Below are 16,610 nucleotides of genomic sequence, written 5' to 3'. Positions count from 1 at the left end.
TTCGCCTGTGTGGCCCTAATTGGGGGCGGGTGGTGAGTAGGGGTCGGGTCTTGATCAAGGGAGAGGTTCACATGGCCTCTATTGTCTTCCCGTTTGCCACCGTTCCTTGTCCGTTTCCTTCTAAGTATGCTCATTAGCCCCACAGATGAGTGAGTACACAGCCTCTCCTGTAACTGATAACTGTTTAACTACACTATATAGGGAGGAACAACTGATTGACAAGGAGGTGGAAGCTATGAGTACGTTTTCTAAACATTCTTTCAAAATAACTTGTAAGGAAGGTGATAGAGATGTCCATTGCTTCATGATCAATCCCAGAAACCTAGGCTTTTTTGGGTCATTTCAGAAGAAATAGAAATTGTTCGTTTTTTATTTATTTATTTTTTCTTTTCCCTGCAAACCTTCTGTCGTATGTCCTATCAATGCTATTCTGAAATCTCAACTTGGATCGAATGTTACCTTTCCTGAGTCGTTTTCTATACCAATGACTTTTGCTAGTTAATTTTTTCTTTTTTTGTATACGTTTGGCTCCAGATATTGTCATTTTTCTGTAGCAATTCTTCAAAAGGAGTCCATTGTCTTGCGATGTTAATCACAGACGTTGATACCCAGCATGCAATTTGATAATGTCTAAACTGAGGGAATGTTATCAAATCTGTAAGCTGCAAGGGACTCCTCATAGAAAGTTGGTAAATTTAAATCTTTTATCCTCGATTGCTTTGATGGGTTCAGCGGTGTTTAAGCAATATTTGTTGAGTGTTCTTTCACCGAATCCTATTGTATTCGAACCACTGAAAAATGCAACAGCTGTGTTGCACTTTCAACTTTAGGTTGCATCTTTAGAACCAGCATCCATACCATTGGAGTGGTCTAAACAGGATATGATGTAGTTTGGGGACTAATTGTTGGTCCTCTTTTGTTGCCATGTGGTCTTGTAGATTGGTGCAAATTATATTCTTGGCATTTAAGTTGGGTTTGGGGAGGACAGGAATGTTTATCTGATTAGATCCATACCACCTTGAAAGTATGTAGCAAAGTTATTTCTTTCGCATTAACAGTTCTTAGGCTATTTTTTCCTACTTCACTAATAATTCGACGCTGTCTTTGTAGGCTGCTCTGGTTGCTGAGCACGACGCAGTAGTCCAGCCAGTCAAACTGGCCTTCCAGCAGCAGATTGAAAGTTTGAAAACCCAACACGAAGAGTATGTGAACAGTTTAAAGCAGCAGCAGCTTCAACAGCAGCAACAGCAACAGCTTCAGCAGCAGCAACTAGAGCAGCAACAGCTGCTGCAACAGCAGCAGCTTGAGCAGCAACAGCAGGCCCAGCTGCAGCAGCAACAGCTTCAGCAGCAGCTCCAGCTTCAGCAGCAACAGCAGCTCCAGATGCAGCAGCAGCTCCAGATGCAGCAACAATTACCAATGCATGAGCGAGAATCCCCACCGCCGTCGACTATTCCGATACCTCCCCCTGTGGTTCAGGCACCACCACCAGGTACAAGTTTGGTCTTTTTTCAGAGCTCTTTATGTAATTTCCTCCTTTTGTCCTTCTAGGGATTTCGTGGTTCACTTTGGCAGATATTAGGGAAGACCTTTCCATTAATAAAACGCAAGGACATTTCTGTGGCTTACACAATAAGGTCCGGCTAGACTGATTGGGGAAACCAACTGAGCACTGTCACCTAATCCACTCTAATAGCAGCCAGACGATTACTGTCATCAGTGAAGATTGCATACATGAGCATCTGATGGCTCCTAACTTTCTCCTCCAGTGCAGGTCTTTTCTTGCAATCGAGGGACAGTTGGAAGGATACCAGGCCTTCCTCTTGATGAGTAAGGTCATTCGTCACTGGTGTCCCATGGCCACAGTAAGAGTACAGTCCACTTGAAGTTTATAAGTGCTCCCTTTTACCTCGATTCTCAGGGTAGCAAGGATTAGAAATAAACACTTGCTCCCCGAAACCCAGAATATGGTGTAACACAGTTGATAACGATTATCTTGAATCTCCAGCCAGTGTCACTTTTAGAAGTTTGATATTAATTTAGTAGCAGGTAAAAGAACACTTACATTTATGATAAAGAAAGAAAAAAGGGGTGCCAAGCAATGTTCCCTCTAATTCTTTTCCTCTGTGTGCGGCAGTGTAAGGTCTCTGTGAATTAAAACCAAGGCTATGTGCGCCGGGAACCAGACCGCCTATGTGGGTGCAGCGCCAAAATTCACTTCAAACTTTTGCTTAGTGGTAGTGTGTAGTGGTCAATTTTTAAAAACCTGGGCTGTTAAAAACTGTTACATCGTTTAGACTACCTGTAGATCCAACGAGATAAGATGTATGCCTCTCCCACGGGTTTCTTCTACCGACATTCTGATTCGTCAACCCCCAGCCAAAAGAAGCACCAAGTTTACTTCTAGCCTGAAATTAATCCAACAGCCCTATTGCCACCCTCACCCTGCAAAATCGTTTTGCACCCCTGTGTGGGATGTCAGACATAGAATGACTGAGTCCCACATCAGCCCATAGCCGAAAACTCAACAATTCATCTCCGAACACCTGAAAGTAATGTCACACATGGCAATCTGAAACCTTGGCAGCTATGAAGCACAGGTCGTACTTCAGATTTGCTGCATTCCTTTTCCTAATAGTGCGCGGCTAATTGTGGGCCTTTGAGATAGTATTCATGTTAATAGCAGCGCCCGTGTCCCAAGCAGTTATGAATTTGGGGGTGGATTTTAATCACTTTACCATGAGCACATCAATTCTCACTGTCCTCTCTCCCTTACTTCCACCTTCCCTTTCTGTTTATATAAAACTTTATATCCAAAGGCTGTAGCTTGGCTGAATAATTATACAATTTGTAAAAACGCTACAAATTGAAAAGTTAATTGACATCATGGTGGGGATGGTTTTGATCTCAGTATAGATCTTCTTCCAGGTCATAATATCTTGCACCCCTCCCATTGAGGCAGGATTACCGATATAAAAGGTTACTTTTGTAATTGCATTTGGAAAGTACTCTGCTTTTTGACGCTCTCAAAGTTACCTTTACGATATTGAAGCTTTTTGTTCATTTGGCTCCAAAGTGTAGCAGAACACTTTACATAGAACATTTTTTTCTATTAGCACAGACTGAAGGGCTACCATTTTGTTTCAAGCAAAATCTTGTCTTTGGGCCTTGCCAATGTGAAAATCACATGCTTGACTGCAGCAAACCATTTCATACATAATACAGACACAGATTGTTAAAGAAATCACACAAAGACCTATTTTGTTTAAATGCCACTTGCTACCACAGTCCTACAGCTCGCTCACAATGTTAGTAAGTTTTATCATCGTTATTCAACTCAGTGGTACTGATTTTATTCAACTCAGATGATAAGCTGAGCTGGCCACAGCAAGATTTAAACCTGTGATCTACTGGTAGCTCTTGGGTTAGCCCAGCAGAAATATCAAGCACTACTAAGGGTTTAATAATGGAAAAATAGCTCAGGTGGAAAATGCACCTGTTACACCTATGACAAATACGTTCTGGTCGCTATTTTTAAAACTCAGAAAATAACTTAAGTGTTTAATTTGTGTTCATCAGTGCACATCATACAACTCCCAGCTCACCGATTGACCTCTGGAAAAAAATGGCTCAGTGGGTTGAGGTTCGTAACTTTGTTTAAGAAGCCCCATAGTTACCTTGTAGTCACAATTTGTAATCCTGATGTATAGTTCAGTAGGTTAAGTTCTTCTTCCAGAAGCATATAAGCTGTGTGTAATAAGTTCCAATCTCTACAAGGCTAACAAACTGTTTTTTTAAAAACTGATTTAAAATGTGCCATTTATTGGACCGAAACTAACACCAGCTATTAAAAGGCAAAAATCATAAAATATATCGTGCAGCAATTTCTGCTATCTGTCCATACTCTTTTGGTAACATCACATATTCTCTGCGATTTGTCTTTAAAATGTTATTTACTGAGTATAATGTTTTCATATTGTGGTCAAGTTCTTGGCAAACATATGAAATGATACGGCAGAGAACATCTTCCTTTACCTTGGCGAGTCAGATGTAAGGTCTGGCACTGTCCAATTGTGTTTGTGGGATTTCAACTACTGCAAGATGGTGGTAGCTATTTGGGGCACAATTCATATATAAACCATGCTCCGGCTTCGCCAACTTGCTTTGCCTACTATTCCCTAGTACGTAAAGACTTTCCTTTGATCTTTCACTTTCTGAACATCCACGAACTGTGGCTCTTCTGCATTTTAGCCTCAAAAGGAGGTGCTCTACTGCAGCTTCAAGTACTGTGTGAGAGTGGTAGTTATTTTGGGCACAATTCAATTATGAACCATGCTGGTGGTTTGCCAACTTTCTTTGCCCACAATTTAACAAGTGCAAAAACGAACATAGTTATTAATTAATTTGTTGTTCTATAGACACATGTACACTGTTTGGGTAGTAAACATAATAAAGAGACCTGTAGTAAACTGAACAGTCTTTGGAAATCCTTTGAACATTGTCGTCCGAGCGTGCGTTAGACAAATTAACTACTGCAAAAACAGAAGTGCTGTAAACAGGCACTGGTAAACCCGTGAACCATCACACTATCAGAGAGTGCCATAATTAGGCATAAGTGTACAAGTCAGCCACCCTGTCATGATAATGTTATTTGTATACATAGGGCACATCTATTGCGGAAATGCCAATTACTATTAGTACTTGTACTGCCATAATTATGCATCTTTGTACTTCTACTCAAATAATGATTGTATCCCTAGAATCTCAACCCCTAAGAGTGAGAAGTAAAACCTGAACCAATAATGACATACTGACAGCCACAAGGTGTATATTCTTAGTGACATCTGTAGGGAGCAGGCCATTTGTGCTTTAGTGCCTTCCTTATTTCACTGTAGTACAGAGGTGATCACCTGTGGATATGCGATACACCTCAGGAACACTATCCGACTCTCACCACAACCCAATGTTCCAGTCATGACTCAGATTTGTGTCATACCGTTCGAGCATAGAGAACTGCTAAGTTCCCTTTTCCCCCTCCCCCAGCCCAACTGTGCTTCTTCCTATGCAAATGGGTTGGAATATGGTAGTTGGGAACCACGTCGCTCTGACAATGTGACAGCACAAGGTTAGTGGTTGTACCCTCGTTTTCCTAGCACTAGGTCCTCTCCTGAAGTAGAATTCCAGGGATACTGCATTCTGTACTGCGGAAAGTGTGTTTTCTTCTGTTGACTTTTGCTTTTAGAACCTGTGACTTGCCCTACGAAGCCAAATTCTGCTGATAAGTGTGTGATTTCCTGTCAAATGGAGTGCTCAGTTTCTGAAAGAATTATGTGCTGCATTTCTTTTCCTAGTAGTGGGCAGCTGCGGGGCAGATTTTTGGCCTTTAAGATAGTATTCATGTTAATTGCAGCGCCCGTGTGCGCTGCAAGTTCCATGAAAACTCTTTCAAAAGCCAGCAATCCACATCGGAGCCTCACTATTAGGAAAAGGAATGCAGCACATCTAAAGCACGATGTGTGCTTTCAAAGCACACGTCGTGCTTTAGATGTGCTGCATTCCTTTCCCTTATTTCATACAGTCTCTAGTCACTGATATTTTAGTGACTAGCACCCCCCCCACTCCTGCAAACTGACGCCTGTGGCCTGTACCCTTTTATATTTTAGTGAGCAGCGCCCTGCACACTGAAGCCTCTGGCCTGTACTCTTTTACATTGACTGATTAATGCCTGCTCCCTATGAATAGGACCGCACCCGGGACTTTCTTAGATTTGACGAATTGGACCTGCACCCCTGCAGGCTGCCACCTGTGTATCCACCAATTGCTCGGAAATATACTACCCCGACTTCTTCACTACTCCTACTCTTCGGCCTCTTCGTACTCATGGTCTCAGTCCTCTGGTCTACTCCAGTTTGCCTCCTCCCAAAGAGCATTCCCTTTGCAGCAGAATCTCTCTCAACTGTCAATCACCTCGCTCATAGTACCCTACAGACATCCCAAGAACCCCACTCGCTAGAACATTATCACTCAATCCCTCCTTAACATTACTCAAAAGCGTGACCTCTACTTGCACCATTTTTCTCTGCCTGTGCAATTCTACAACACTCGGTAGAAAAATCCTTTACCAGAGACCTATTCGACTCCCAAACACAAACATACTGTTTTCTCTGCATACCATCATAACGTCCATCCGGAAGCGATAACTCCCATTTATCTAGTGGGATGAAGACAAACAAATTTCAACTTTCATACATCCTACAACAATGTAACAGCAAATGGAATCCATTTTATATGAATTGGCTAGTTTGTGTCCCTAAAAGGCTACAAATCTGTGGAAATTGTACATGTTAAGCGGAATAACCCGGCCACGTTTCAGATTTCTAACTTTCCTAAAAGTAATTTGCTAACATCTCTGACCCCATTTGTTAAAATATGCTGTATCCCTATTGTCTTCTTGTATTAAAAATGTGAACTTTTTCATGTTCAAGTCCATGGTTCTTTACAGTTCTATTTGACAAGATTACTGCAATACTAGGAAAAGGAATGCAGCACATCTAAAGCACGACGTGTGCTTTCAGAGCGCAGGTAGTGCTTTAGATGTGCTGCATTCCTTTTCCTAATAGTGAGCGGCTGCGGTGCTGATTGCTGGCCTTTGAAAGAGTTTTCATGTTAATTGCAGCGCACACGGGCACTGCAATTAACATGAATACTATCGCAATGGCCAACAATCGGCCTCGCAGCTGCCCACCATTAGGAAACTAATTGCCACATGTACAGGAGTCACTTGAAATGACTGTTTTTCGTGCCGTTCGCTTTTTAAAAGCAGCGGCGTGAACGGTCTCGGGATGTGCTTTGTGTGTGGTATGTGCACGCTAAAAATAGGACACTGCGCGCTTGTGGGGACTTCTGTGCGCTGGCGCGCGCACCTTATTGGGAACAGCGGTGCCAAGCATGTTGTGGGCCAGAGAACAAACCTCAGATATATTTTTGTAATCCCTCTGCCTAGCTGGTAGAAAACAAGTAGACACTGAGCCCTCTTCTCAGTGTTTTCCTATAGGTGATGCTTCGCATTGTCTTTGTAAAGTTTGGAATAACTTGCAAAGGCAGGGATATTTGTACCTGAGATTCTTTCATGTGGGCCATTCAGCCACAAAAGGGTGCTCCTGATTAGAAAGAAGGAACCCTAAAAAGAAGATTCCAACCTACAGCCTCAAAACAATGGCTATCCTAAATTCCAACGCACAAGCAGTATTCCTACTCTGGTGGCACTTCCGCGCTGCGTCCAGGAGGCTACTCATTAGTGACATCTAGGGATCACAGCCCACCTGACACAAGTACCGAGTCCTACAGCACTCTAAATTGGGGGCAGACGGCAAAATAGTGAGCCGGCTCTCACCATGGACGCTGTTCAAATGAAATTACCTTTATCTTGATAGCAGTTTGGAGCACCGGTGCAGCTGTAGGAAAAGATGATGATTACTTCAACTACTAAACGACAGAAGCTAGCACGTTGGTAAACATCTCTAGGTGCTAGGATCAGTTTTCCTCACTGGGTATGAAGAGTAACAGACTCCAAGACCAGCAAAGAAGATTGTACAGACAATCCACAGGCATGGGGACTGGCCTGTGTTAATGCAGACCCACCATTCTCCAATTGTGAATGCAGTAGTAACTCCTTCTCTTCGCAAGTCTCTTGCTTGTCCTGGGAGGTCGGGCTAGGGCCGCTTAGTAGCTCCTCTGCAGTGTCAATTGCGATATACCCAAACATGCTTTTTCATTTGGCCACAAATCTGGTTAGTAGCCACAAAACGTAAAGAACCTCGACATATCTACTTGCCTTCAACCTCCAGATGCATGCCATTAAGCTTTCAAACGTGGATGCTCCAAAAGGCCCCGTCACCTCTTGGGAAATCCCAGGGAGGCATTCTGGTAGCTCAGAAGCAAGAGAAAAGGAACAACAAAAACAACTTAACTGACTCCTAGTAGAATAAGAACAAGGTTCACAATACTGCACAATATAGACAAAGACTTTGGATGGCGAAGGTTTGAATGCACCTGCTTATAGGCTAACTAGCGCGCAGCCCTGAACCTCCAGTCCCTTAACACCAAGATTATCTCCCGTCGAGACTGGTTCCACATAGGCTGTGGATCCATGAAGGTGTAAGCTCCCCACTAGGATTGTTAACTACAGCCGCAGTGCAGCCGTTTCCCCAGAGTCTAACCTATGTGCTCATAAGTGTAATTAAGTCCCATGAAAAAAAGTATGTGGACGTAGCTGGGAATGAGAGGATCAGAGGAGTGCCCTTCCTTTGTTCAGGAATGTCTCTGACACCTCTTTTGGTTAGCCATCCGCAGAGTGTTGTTTGTAGATCTGGGGGGGGGGGGATCTGCCTTTGTGGCAAGCATGTCTGAATTTGTTTGCAGCTTTCTGTCCGACGGCACCTCCTAGAAAGTAAAAACTTAATCCATTACACAGCAGACTGGTGGGAGAGAGGATTAAAAAAAGTGTTGTGTAATACTGCAGTGGGAGTGAAACGAGTTTAAAGCAAAATATATAGTTTTCTGTACCCAATTACTAGAGCTAGATGGGAGAAATGTTGTATAGTCTGCAAGTCTAAAACGGTTTCGAGTTAGCAAACGTTTGCTGCAGGTAAGTACCTAACTTGTGTTTGAAGAATTCTGTGTTGGTCTTTGTTGAAATTTGCCTTGCAGTGACACAATGGAATATTTCTCTGCTTGTTTTTTTTTACAACTCAGCTGTTTATTTTATTTGTGCACCTATCCGTCTTAATCTGTTGTTTGTGGGATCACTGTTTAGATGACGAGCAGCAGCGGTCAGTCCCAAGTCCTGATGAGTATGATGCGGAAGTTGATGAAATGCACAATCCTGACCTCCTTGACCACATGGGAGCCAATAAGACTCCCTGGTTTGAACCTCAGCCCATTCCACAGTGGGCTCCGCAGCAGGTAAGTATCCAGTTAATGCCCTATGAAGTCTGACATTACCAAGTCGATCACTATGCACTAACCCAGTCTTCTTTTTGCTCTTTAAGTTATCTAGCAGCTCTGGATTTCTCCGTGTGCAAAACCTTAGCATGATTTAAAAACAGAAGTCTCTCTTGGCAAGATAACTGTGCGTCCCTAGTGTAACTGGAAGGGACTGCAGAATTACTGAAATAAGCAAATCCTTCCTTGTTAACATTTTCTTAAGACTGAGATCTGTGCCTTCATGTGTAACATGCCCCTAAGGGGCTCTACACATTTTCTGTTGTATCTAAAGGACAGCACTTCTTCCTTTCCAGGAAATTCCGACTTAATTTTTTCTGGCCACTACCCATGCAGTCTGATTTAGTCCCCTGATCTGCTGGCAGTAGTGACCTGGGATTAAGCAGCATGGCGGGTGCGGGGGTCAGTCTTGGCACCAACGTTTCACAGCCTTTTCATCACAGTCCAGATTTCTTCCCTATTCTCCAATAGAAAAGTCATGCTGGATCTGAACAAATGTGGACCTATGGGAGGTCCCTAAGTCCCCCAGAGCCTCCCCTGGAGCGAATCCATGATGGACTAGAAGCCGAGTCGGAGGTAAGAGACCACAAGTGCATTTCTTGCGGGAAGATAGTACTCCTAAGAAACGTTAGTGGAAAATAAAATACCCTCTTACTAGAATTATGGCACCTTCTGTCTTATTACCATCGGCAGAACATCTGGTTTCATCCTTCTCGACCTCATCATTATTGCGACATCCTTTTTCTTTTAAATTCGGTTCATTTAGAATAATCACACGATTGAAATGTTCTTGTTTAATACTAGTTATTTTTGTTACCAATATTTTAATGGGAGAGTATTGTACATTGAAGGAATCTCATTTCTTTCCTGTCATCCTCAAACTCAATTTGGGGTTAGAAGCACGTATTTCCCATTTGCAGCTTTCAGCCTCATTGGCAGATCAGACTGTCCTTTCCCATTTTCTTTCTTTTGTATTCTTGAGTTTTCTTAAAGTCCTAGTTTTTTACTGAACTTTATTTAATTTTCCAAGATACAATTAACACAGTCAAGTTGATGATAAATTTCATTCAAACCCCATCCGAACTGCCATATAAATCTTTACCACTTTACCGTTTGCCAGGTAGGGACATTATATTGCCAATTTAAATGTAAATTTCAACAAGGAATCTTTGGATCACAGTAGGTAATGTAGAGCTCCTGAAAGTAACCATTTGAACACACCATAGCATACCGACAGGTAAGACTGTCTTAGCTGAAAGGACCTCAACTTGGTCTCTTCCACTTTGTAACATTTTTATAGTATCACTGAACTCCGAAAACTTTAATGTCATCGTCAAGAAAGATCCTCATCACTGCTCTGGATTCAACTTTTCTTCTGGAGATTTTAAAGTGAGTAAATATCACTTTGTGCGACTTAAACTTTTAGCTAGCCTGCTTTTTTGTGCATTGAAGCACTCTTGCCATTTGGTCAGGATTTAAAAAAAATGTTTGCTATGGTCTGAGCCATAATAGGTGGGACTGCCTCACTTGAAGTTGATATCAATGCACAGAGTGGTCCATCTCGGAGAACATGGGTTGAAAAGCAGGACAACTAGGTGAAAAATCATGAAAGTCAAATGTAAAGAAGCTGTTTTCCTCAGTTGTCAGATAGTGTACTTATTCATAATCAAACTGTGAACTCAACTTAATGATAGACTATAATTTCAAATTGAGCATAGTATGTCTCGGCAGCTATTTATGGCGTGAACAGTTGCAGTGAAGTCCTGTGAGCTCTAGAGTGCTGAAGTGAAAGCACCACAGCACAATAGCAAACTCGGATTATGCATTCTAGAGCTCGTCTAATGTAAAACGTTTTGGTTTGAGTGGTGTTTTAAAGATCCTCTTGCCTTTACTAAGATATTATAATATGATCCTGAAAGCATAACCTGCACAAACGTGAGTATTACGAGATTCAATACTGGCCATGGACTTCCTATTTAAGGAATATTGGCCCTGGGTGTCCTGGGAACAGATCTGCCTGTGCTTATCCTGGGTCATGATTTACAAAGAAGATCCTAATTCTTGTACCGTCTGCTCAGATTAGGCTAGCGTTTGGGTTTGATGACCAGTTGTGTCCACTCCAGAGTAGTTGAAAGGATCACGAACTTCTCCGGTGGATCAGTTCTTTATCTGCAGCCACCTATCGTACACAGTCTAACATTAAATGTCTTTGGTTGGCAGCATTGTGCCATGTGTCTTTGTTGAAAGACAGTACACACTGTACAGATCCCCGGCCAAGCTTTTGGTTTCTGATTTGAACCGTTTGCTGCTGATAGAAGAAGCTTGTATACCGGGTTTCTTGTTTCCCTTCTTTCAATGGGCACAGTGCAGGTGTTGACTGTATCTCTTCACTTTGCTCACCTCTCTTGAAATGAACAGTTGTAACTAGGAAGGAGAATTGCTTTGCAGAAGCCTCTTTTTAGCCACATCCTTCCCAATGCTTTATGGGAAACATCAGTTATAGCAAACTTTCTTCCAAATACCTGCAATGTGAATGCGATGGCAGAGAAACATCAGAATATAACTATTTCATTATATTGTATTGTGTTTTTGAGAGGCAAGATGGATGAGTTTCTTTGTTTTAAGACAAGCGTCTCATTAGTGGACCCTTTGAGATGTTTCCTTTCATGAAGCCTGAGTTGAGTACTTCAAAAGGAGAAAATTAACACTGAAAAGTGGGCCTCCCTTATGGAAATTTTAACTGTGAAAACCTCAAGATTTTCAGAACTCTAAACTTCAAAGTTACATGGTGGAGACAATATTCAGATTACAAAAACTAGAGAGCTGGCTTATTATGTTGTATTGAACCATCAGAGTACTTGAAGACCACTTTCTTTTTTGTGAATCATGTTTTCACGCAGCTATTGTGACTGTACTTACACATTATTTTAATCTGTACTTGATAACCTTGGTGTGTTTTGTACTGTCAAAAAATATTTTTTTAAATGTTCGGGATACTGCAAATAACAGTAGCTATATGTTCACCCTTGTGTGAATTTGAATTGAGTGTCAATTCAGGCAACTCTGAGTAGCCTTGTCCTCGTACAATTTGCTGAGTATTTCTGAAGGTAGTTAAGCGAGTGGGCTATTCATCAGGATCCCTTGCAAATCAGGCGAATAACATTTTGAACTAACACTGCTCATGTCAAGTGTCTCATCTCTGTCATGGGGCTCATTGAGAACGCCGTTTGAGAGTGGTATAAGGTCTTCAGCTGAAGTATAAACAGTTCATAATTGGTACTCGGTTGCATAATTGATCCAGAAAAGATAAGGGATATATGGTTAACTTCAGTAGTGGTTCCCGTTTTCTGCTCGTTATTGGCTTCTTTTAACTAGGATTCATATCACTAGATAATCAGTGTTTCACTGTCAAACGTTACTTCTCTCCCTGTGTTTTGACACACGCATATAATTCTCTACGTCATCCGTAGCATGGTACGGCAGAAAAGACCACTGTTAGCCCCTTCACATTCTATTTATTTAAGATTTGTGCCAATGGCTTGTGTGGTACAAAATCACTCGATAATCCTCCCAAATATCTCCCTGGATCAGCCGGAGGAAGAGTAACCGGTCTAATTTATTAGTCTGTTAAAAACAGCCACTGCAGGTGCTGGGCACGCAGTACTGGTAAAACCTAAAAGGTACATACTCCATCTTTAAAATGGAATACAAACTTTTATTTACACACTTGCATTAACCTTTTTTATCCTATATTTCCTTACAACTACAGCAAGGCTTCCAGTTGTATTCATTTTTTTTTTTTTTTTTTTTGCAAACAAAATATTTTCATGTCTGCATTTTCTTTTTAAAAAATGGAAAAAGAAGACAAAGTTCTTCTTTTGAGTGTTTATCAAGAGTGTTGTACAAGACTGGCATTCCATTGACTGTGTATTGACAATCGGAGAGTTGACAAAGGACCAGGATTCTTAATAAAGTATAAACCGCCCTAGATGTGCACTTTTGTAGTTCAACACTGTTTTCATATGTGGACTGATGTGCATGGCTGCTTATTACACATCAGCCAATCAAGCATGAGTGTGCCTTTATGAATTAAATAAATGTTCAAATAAATCAGTTGCAACTTCATTATTCAAGTAACACACCACAGAACATGCTTAATGGATTTGAAGTTAGTGAATGCAAGGTTAATGTAATCAGTCAATGCAACTAAATGTGCTCTCCTGCTTGTACCGAATTGGACTAGGCTCATGGCATGCATGCCTGGAGTGCACCATACTGGACAGGGCAACCATTCGGGCAAATTTTGGTGTTTGGCCTAACTTTGTGCTACAGTGTGACACTATCAGCAGCAACAATTATTCAAATACTAATGACTTCAATGAATATCCTTACTTACTGTTTCAGAAGTGCTGCAAACTGTAGGACACATTTACAGTGTTGAACCAGATCTGGTGCTTGGATGTTTTAGTAGGTGTGCTATACTGAAGTCTTTTTAGGTTGTTGTTATAAGAGTACCAAGCGAGTGAACACCCTTCCTTTGAGATGAGTTGCTTCGTTCATTGAGATTGTATGTTTAGCCATGAAGTATTGTTGTCATCAAACCAATTGTCATCTGTTATCACTGCCACATTTTAGGATCATCATCTTAAATTTTAAGTATGTTTTGCTGATTGCGTTTGGCTTCTGCTTCTGAGTGTTTGTCATGGTCTGTTTTTGAGGACTGTCGGTGGCTTAGTGGGGAAAAGATTTGTTATTCAACATTTTCACTTGAAAGATCAGTATTTTTGGTAATATTTGTTAAGCGTTTCTAAACTTAATCGCCAGAGTTTGTACTGATAGTTGGTGTTCTAGCGAACATATCCATTTGATGTGGTAGACGTTGCTGTACCTCTAAACCAGATATGTTGCATATTGACAGAGCAGTGTGGTAAAGCTTTTGTTGCCAATGACTGTGATAAACTTGGCCTGCAGAAACAAACCATTTGATTTCCACTTCTTTCCACTTGGCATTTTTCTAGCACTTTGGAAAATGAAGAAATGAAGATGATATATCTGACTAAATTTAAAGATCGGTTAGTGGCTCAGTGGAGAGACCAACCTAATTGGTTCCCTTGTCCTCAACACCTGTATTTGGAATTGAAAGCCACTCTGTATGTCTTGAAGTAACCCTGTGGGTTGGTTTTGGGCATATATTGAAATATAAAGACTAAGGAGGAGAAAAAGTTGTTTTCCCGTCCTCTTAGTTCCCCTTCAAATTAATCTTCTTTATAAGCATAAACGTGGAATAGTCTGTCCTGGTATGAGATCTTAGACGCTGGAAATCGATTGTTTGGTTTTTGATAAAGGCTCAGTGCTTATGAATATTAATGACAATCTCTTGAAGAAGAAGGAAACGTTACTAACCTGTATCTTACTTTCATAATGAACACTGGTGCTTTAATTTGACGTAATTTGGTATGCTTCTTCCTGAAAACAATTAATCAATAGAAATATCTGCCCAGGATCATCTTTATAGTTTATAAAGAGTTGTGATTTATGGTAAATTACTTGAATGCAGAGAGAGCAGAGTATAGGTTTTGTAAGTATCCTTCATGCTTGGCAGCATGCTGCTTGGTTAATCGTAGACTGCTTTTATTGGTTCTTTATTTTGTAGCTTTGTGACCCGCCTCCTTATCCTCATCACCAGGGACCACCCCATGGCCCCCCTTGGAACAACAGTCATGAAGGCATGTGGAACGAAGAGAGGGACGCTAACTGGAACAACCAGCGTGAGGCGCCATGGAGCAACCAACCTGAGCCAAATTGGAACAACCAGTTCGACACTCCGTGGAACAGCCAACACGAGCAGCCTCCGTGGGGCGGAGGCCAGAGGGAGCCGCAGTTCCGCATGCAGAGGCCCCCTCACTTCCGCGGCCCATTTCCCCCGCACCAGCAGCATCCACAGTTTAACCAGCCGCCTCATCCTCACAATTTCAATCGCTTTCCTCCTCGCTTCATGCAGGATGAATTCCAGCCTCGCCACCCCTTCGAGAGGCCGCCCTTTCCCCATCGCTTTGACTATCCTCAGGGAGAATTCCCAGCAGGTAGGTGGAGATGTCCTATATCCTGAATGTTCTCTCTTGAGCAGTAGGAGTTCCATGGTAAGATCGAAGGTACGGTGAACTGAGTCTGCTACACAGAATAAGATTTCAATTCATACATAAACGCTACAGTTCCCAACTTCCCTCCGCTCCCCCACCCAAATTAAATACCTCTGACATCTGCTGGGCCTCCAAGACCACTAGACAAATGACATGTGGGTCTAGACAGGTGTAAACCTTCTTCAAACAATTAACATTGCTACACAGATGCCATAGTTAAGGGTCAGTGGGAATTCCCTCCCCCCCCCCCCCCCCCCCCCTTCACTCTACTGCCTGTCACACTGCATTTCAGCTGGTGTACAACCAACAGGCAAGACCTAGGACAAAACATTTCTCTAGTGCTGGTGGAACCCTCCATGCCAAACTTCTGGGTTTGTGACACATTCCAGAAAAATAGTAGTGCTTCTGATGACCAGCATTCTGCTGTTTGTTAGGGCACTAGCCGATGTCTCGCGCGGAATGTGCAGGCCGCAATGAGAGAGGCATTGTTTGACACAATTCAATCATAATTCAGAATGAGACCTCTACACCACCCAAGACCAGCAAGCCTCTGCATAGAGAGCATGGGAAGTGTACAGCTATTGTCATTTTTAAAGATTATGATTTGCATCATCCCTTGGCATCACTACCTTCGCACAAGTGAGCTATCAGAACTTTTCTTTGAAGCTGCCAAGTTGTTAAGTAATCCCTCATGTGCACCTTGAAGAAACAGACTCCATTTCTTTACATATAGGTTTTCCCTTCATTAGTTCCAGGGTACAGACAAGAAGCAGTTAAGGTTGCCACCTACGCCTTTTCTGCAAGAGCCTCCAGTGACACATTTTCCAGACAGAACTCTTGCATAATCAGTGACTTGTAACTACACAGAGGCGAATGGGGATAAGATGCACATGCCTACTCCTGTGAAGAACAGCGAAGCAAAACACTAAGTACTAATAAAGCACACCAGATCATAAAAACCTATGGCTCATAAACTTCCCACAATCTTCATTCGATGCAAAACTTTGCACCACCTCTAGCGTTCACACACGAAAAACGTCTCCTTCTGCAGTTGTCACACACAGAGGTCAACACCTACACAGTCCTCCCACACAGGACATTAACGTCACACACTTCACTCTGAGGGGCACTGTTAGATTTGGTGGTCTCTAGTTGGCAGAGGTAGGTACTTTTGGCCAAATAGGGACCCTTGCGTCTAGTCAGGGTAGGGGGCTACACTCCTGAAATAACCCCTGCTCACCCCCTTGGTAGCTTGGCACGAGCAGACAGGCTTATCTCAGAGGCAGTGTGTAAAGCATTTGTGAACATATACAGTAATACAGTGACAACACTACAGATGGACACCACACAGGTTGTATTAAATAAGTATTTTTATAGACTTATCACAAGACCAAATGACAAAAATCCACAATACTGTACTCCAAAATAGACTCTAAAATAGTAGAAAATAGCTCTGTTTTCTCAAGT

At 42.1% G+C, this 16,610-nt stretch overlaps 1 protein-coding gene across 7 annotated transcripts in view; it reads left to right on the top strand.

The window, feature by feature from the left end:
* The window catches only part of CHERP (calcium homeostasis endoplasmic reticulum protein), a 196,202-nt gene that overhangs the window by 120,140 nt on the left and 59,452 nt on the right, over positions 1 to 16,610 (top strand). For 2 of the 7 annotated variants that reach the window (XM_085638365.1, XM_085638363.1), the window contains exons 8-11: positions 1,111 to 1,492; positions 8,816 to 8,964; positions 9,475 to 9,579; positions 14,690 to 15,086. In XM_085638365.1, the coding sequence (XP_085494491.1) occupies positions 1,111 to 1,492; positions 8,816 to 8,964; positions 9,475 to 9,579; positions 14,690 to 15,086 (1,033 nt within the window). Of the gene's footprint in view, positions 1 to 1,110; positions 1,493 to 8,815; positions 8,965 to 9,474; positions 9,580 to 14,656; positions 15,087 to 16,610 lie in introns of all 7 variants that reach the window. The other 5 variants (XM_085638364.1, XM_085638362.1, XM_085638368.1 and 2 more) reach the window with 3 other exon arrangements.

The sequence above is a fragment of the Triturus cristatus genome, chromosome 12 (genome assembly GCF_964204655.1).
Source record: "Triturus cristatus chromosome 12, aTriCri1.1, whole genome shotgun sequence".
Classification (NCBI taxonomy): Eukaryota; Metazoa; Chordata; class Amphibia; order Caudata; family Salamandridae; genus Triturus; species Triturus cristatus.
This window is presented reverse-complemented; position numbering and strand designations above follow the sequence as displayed.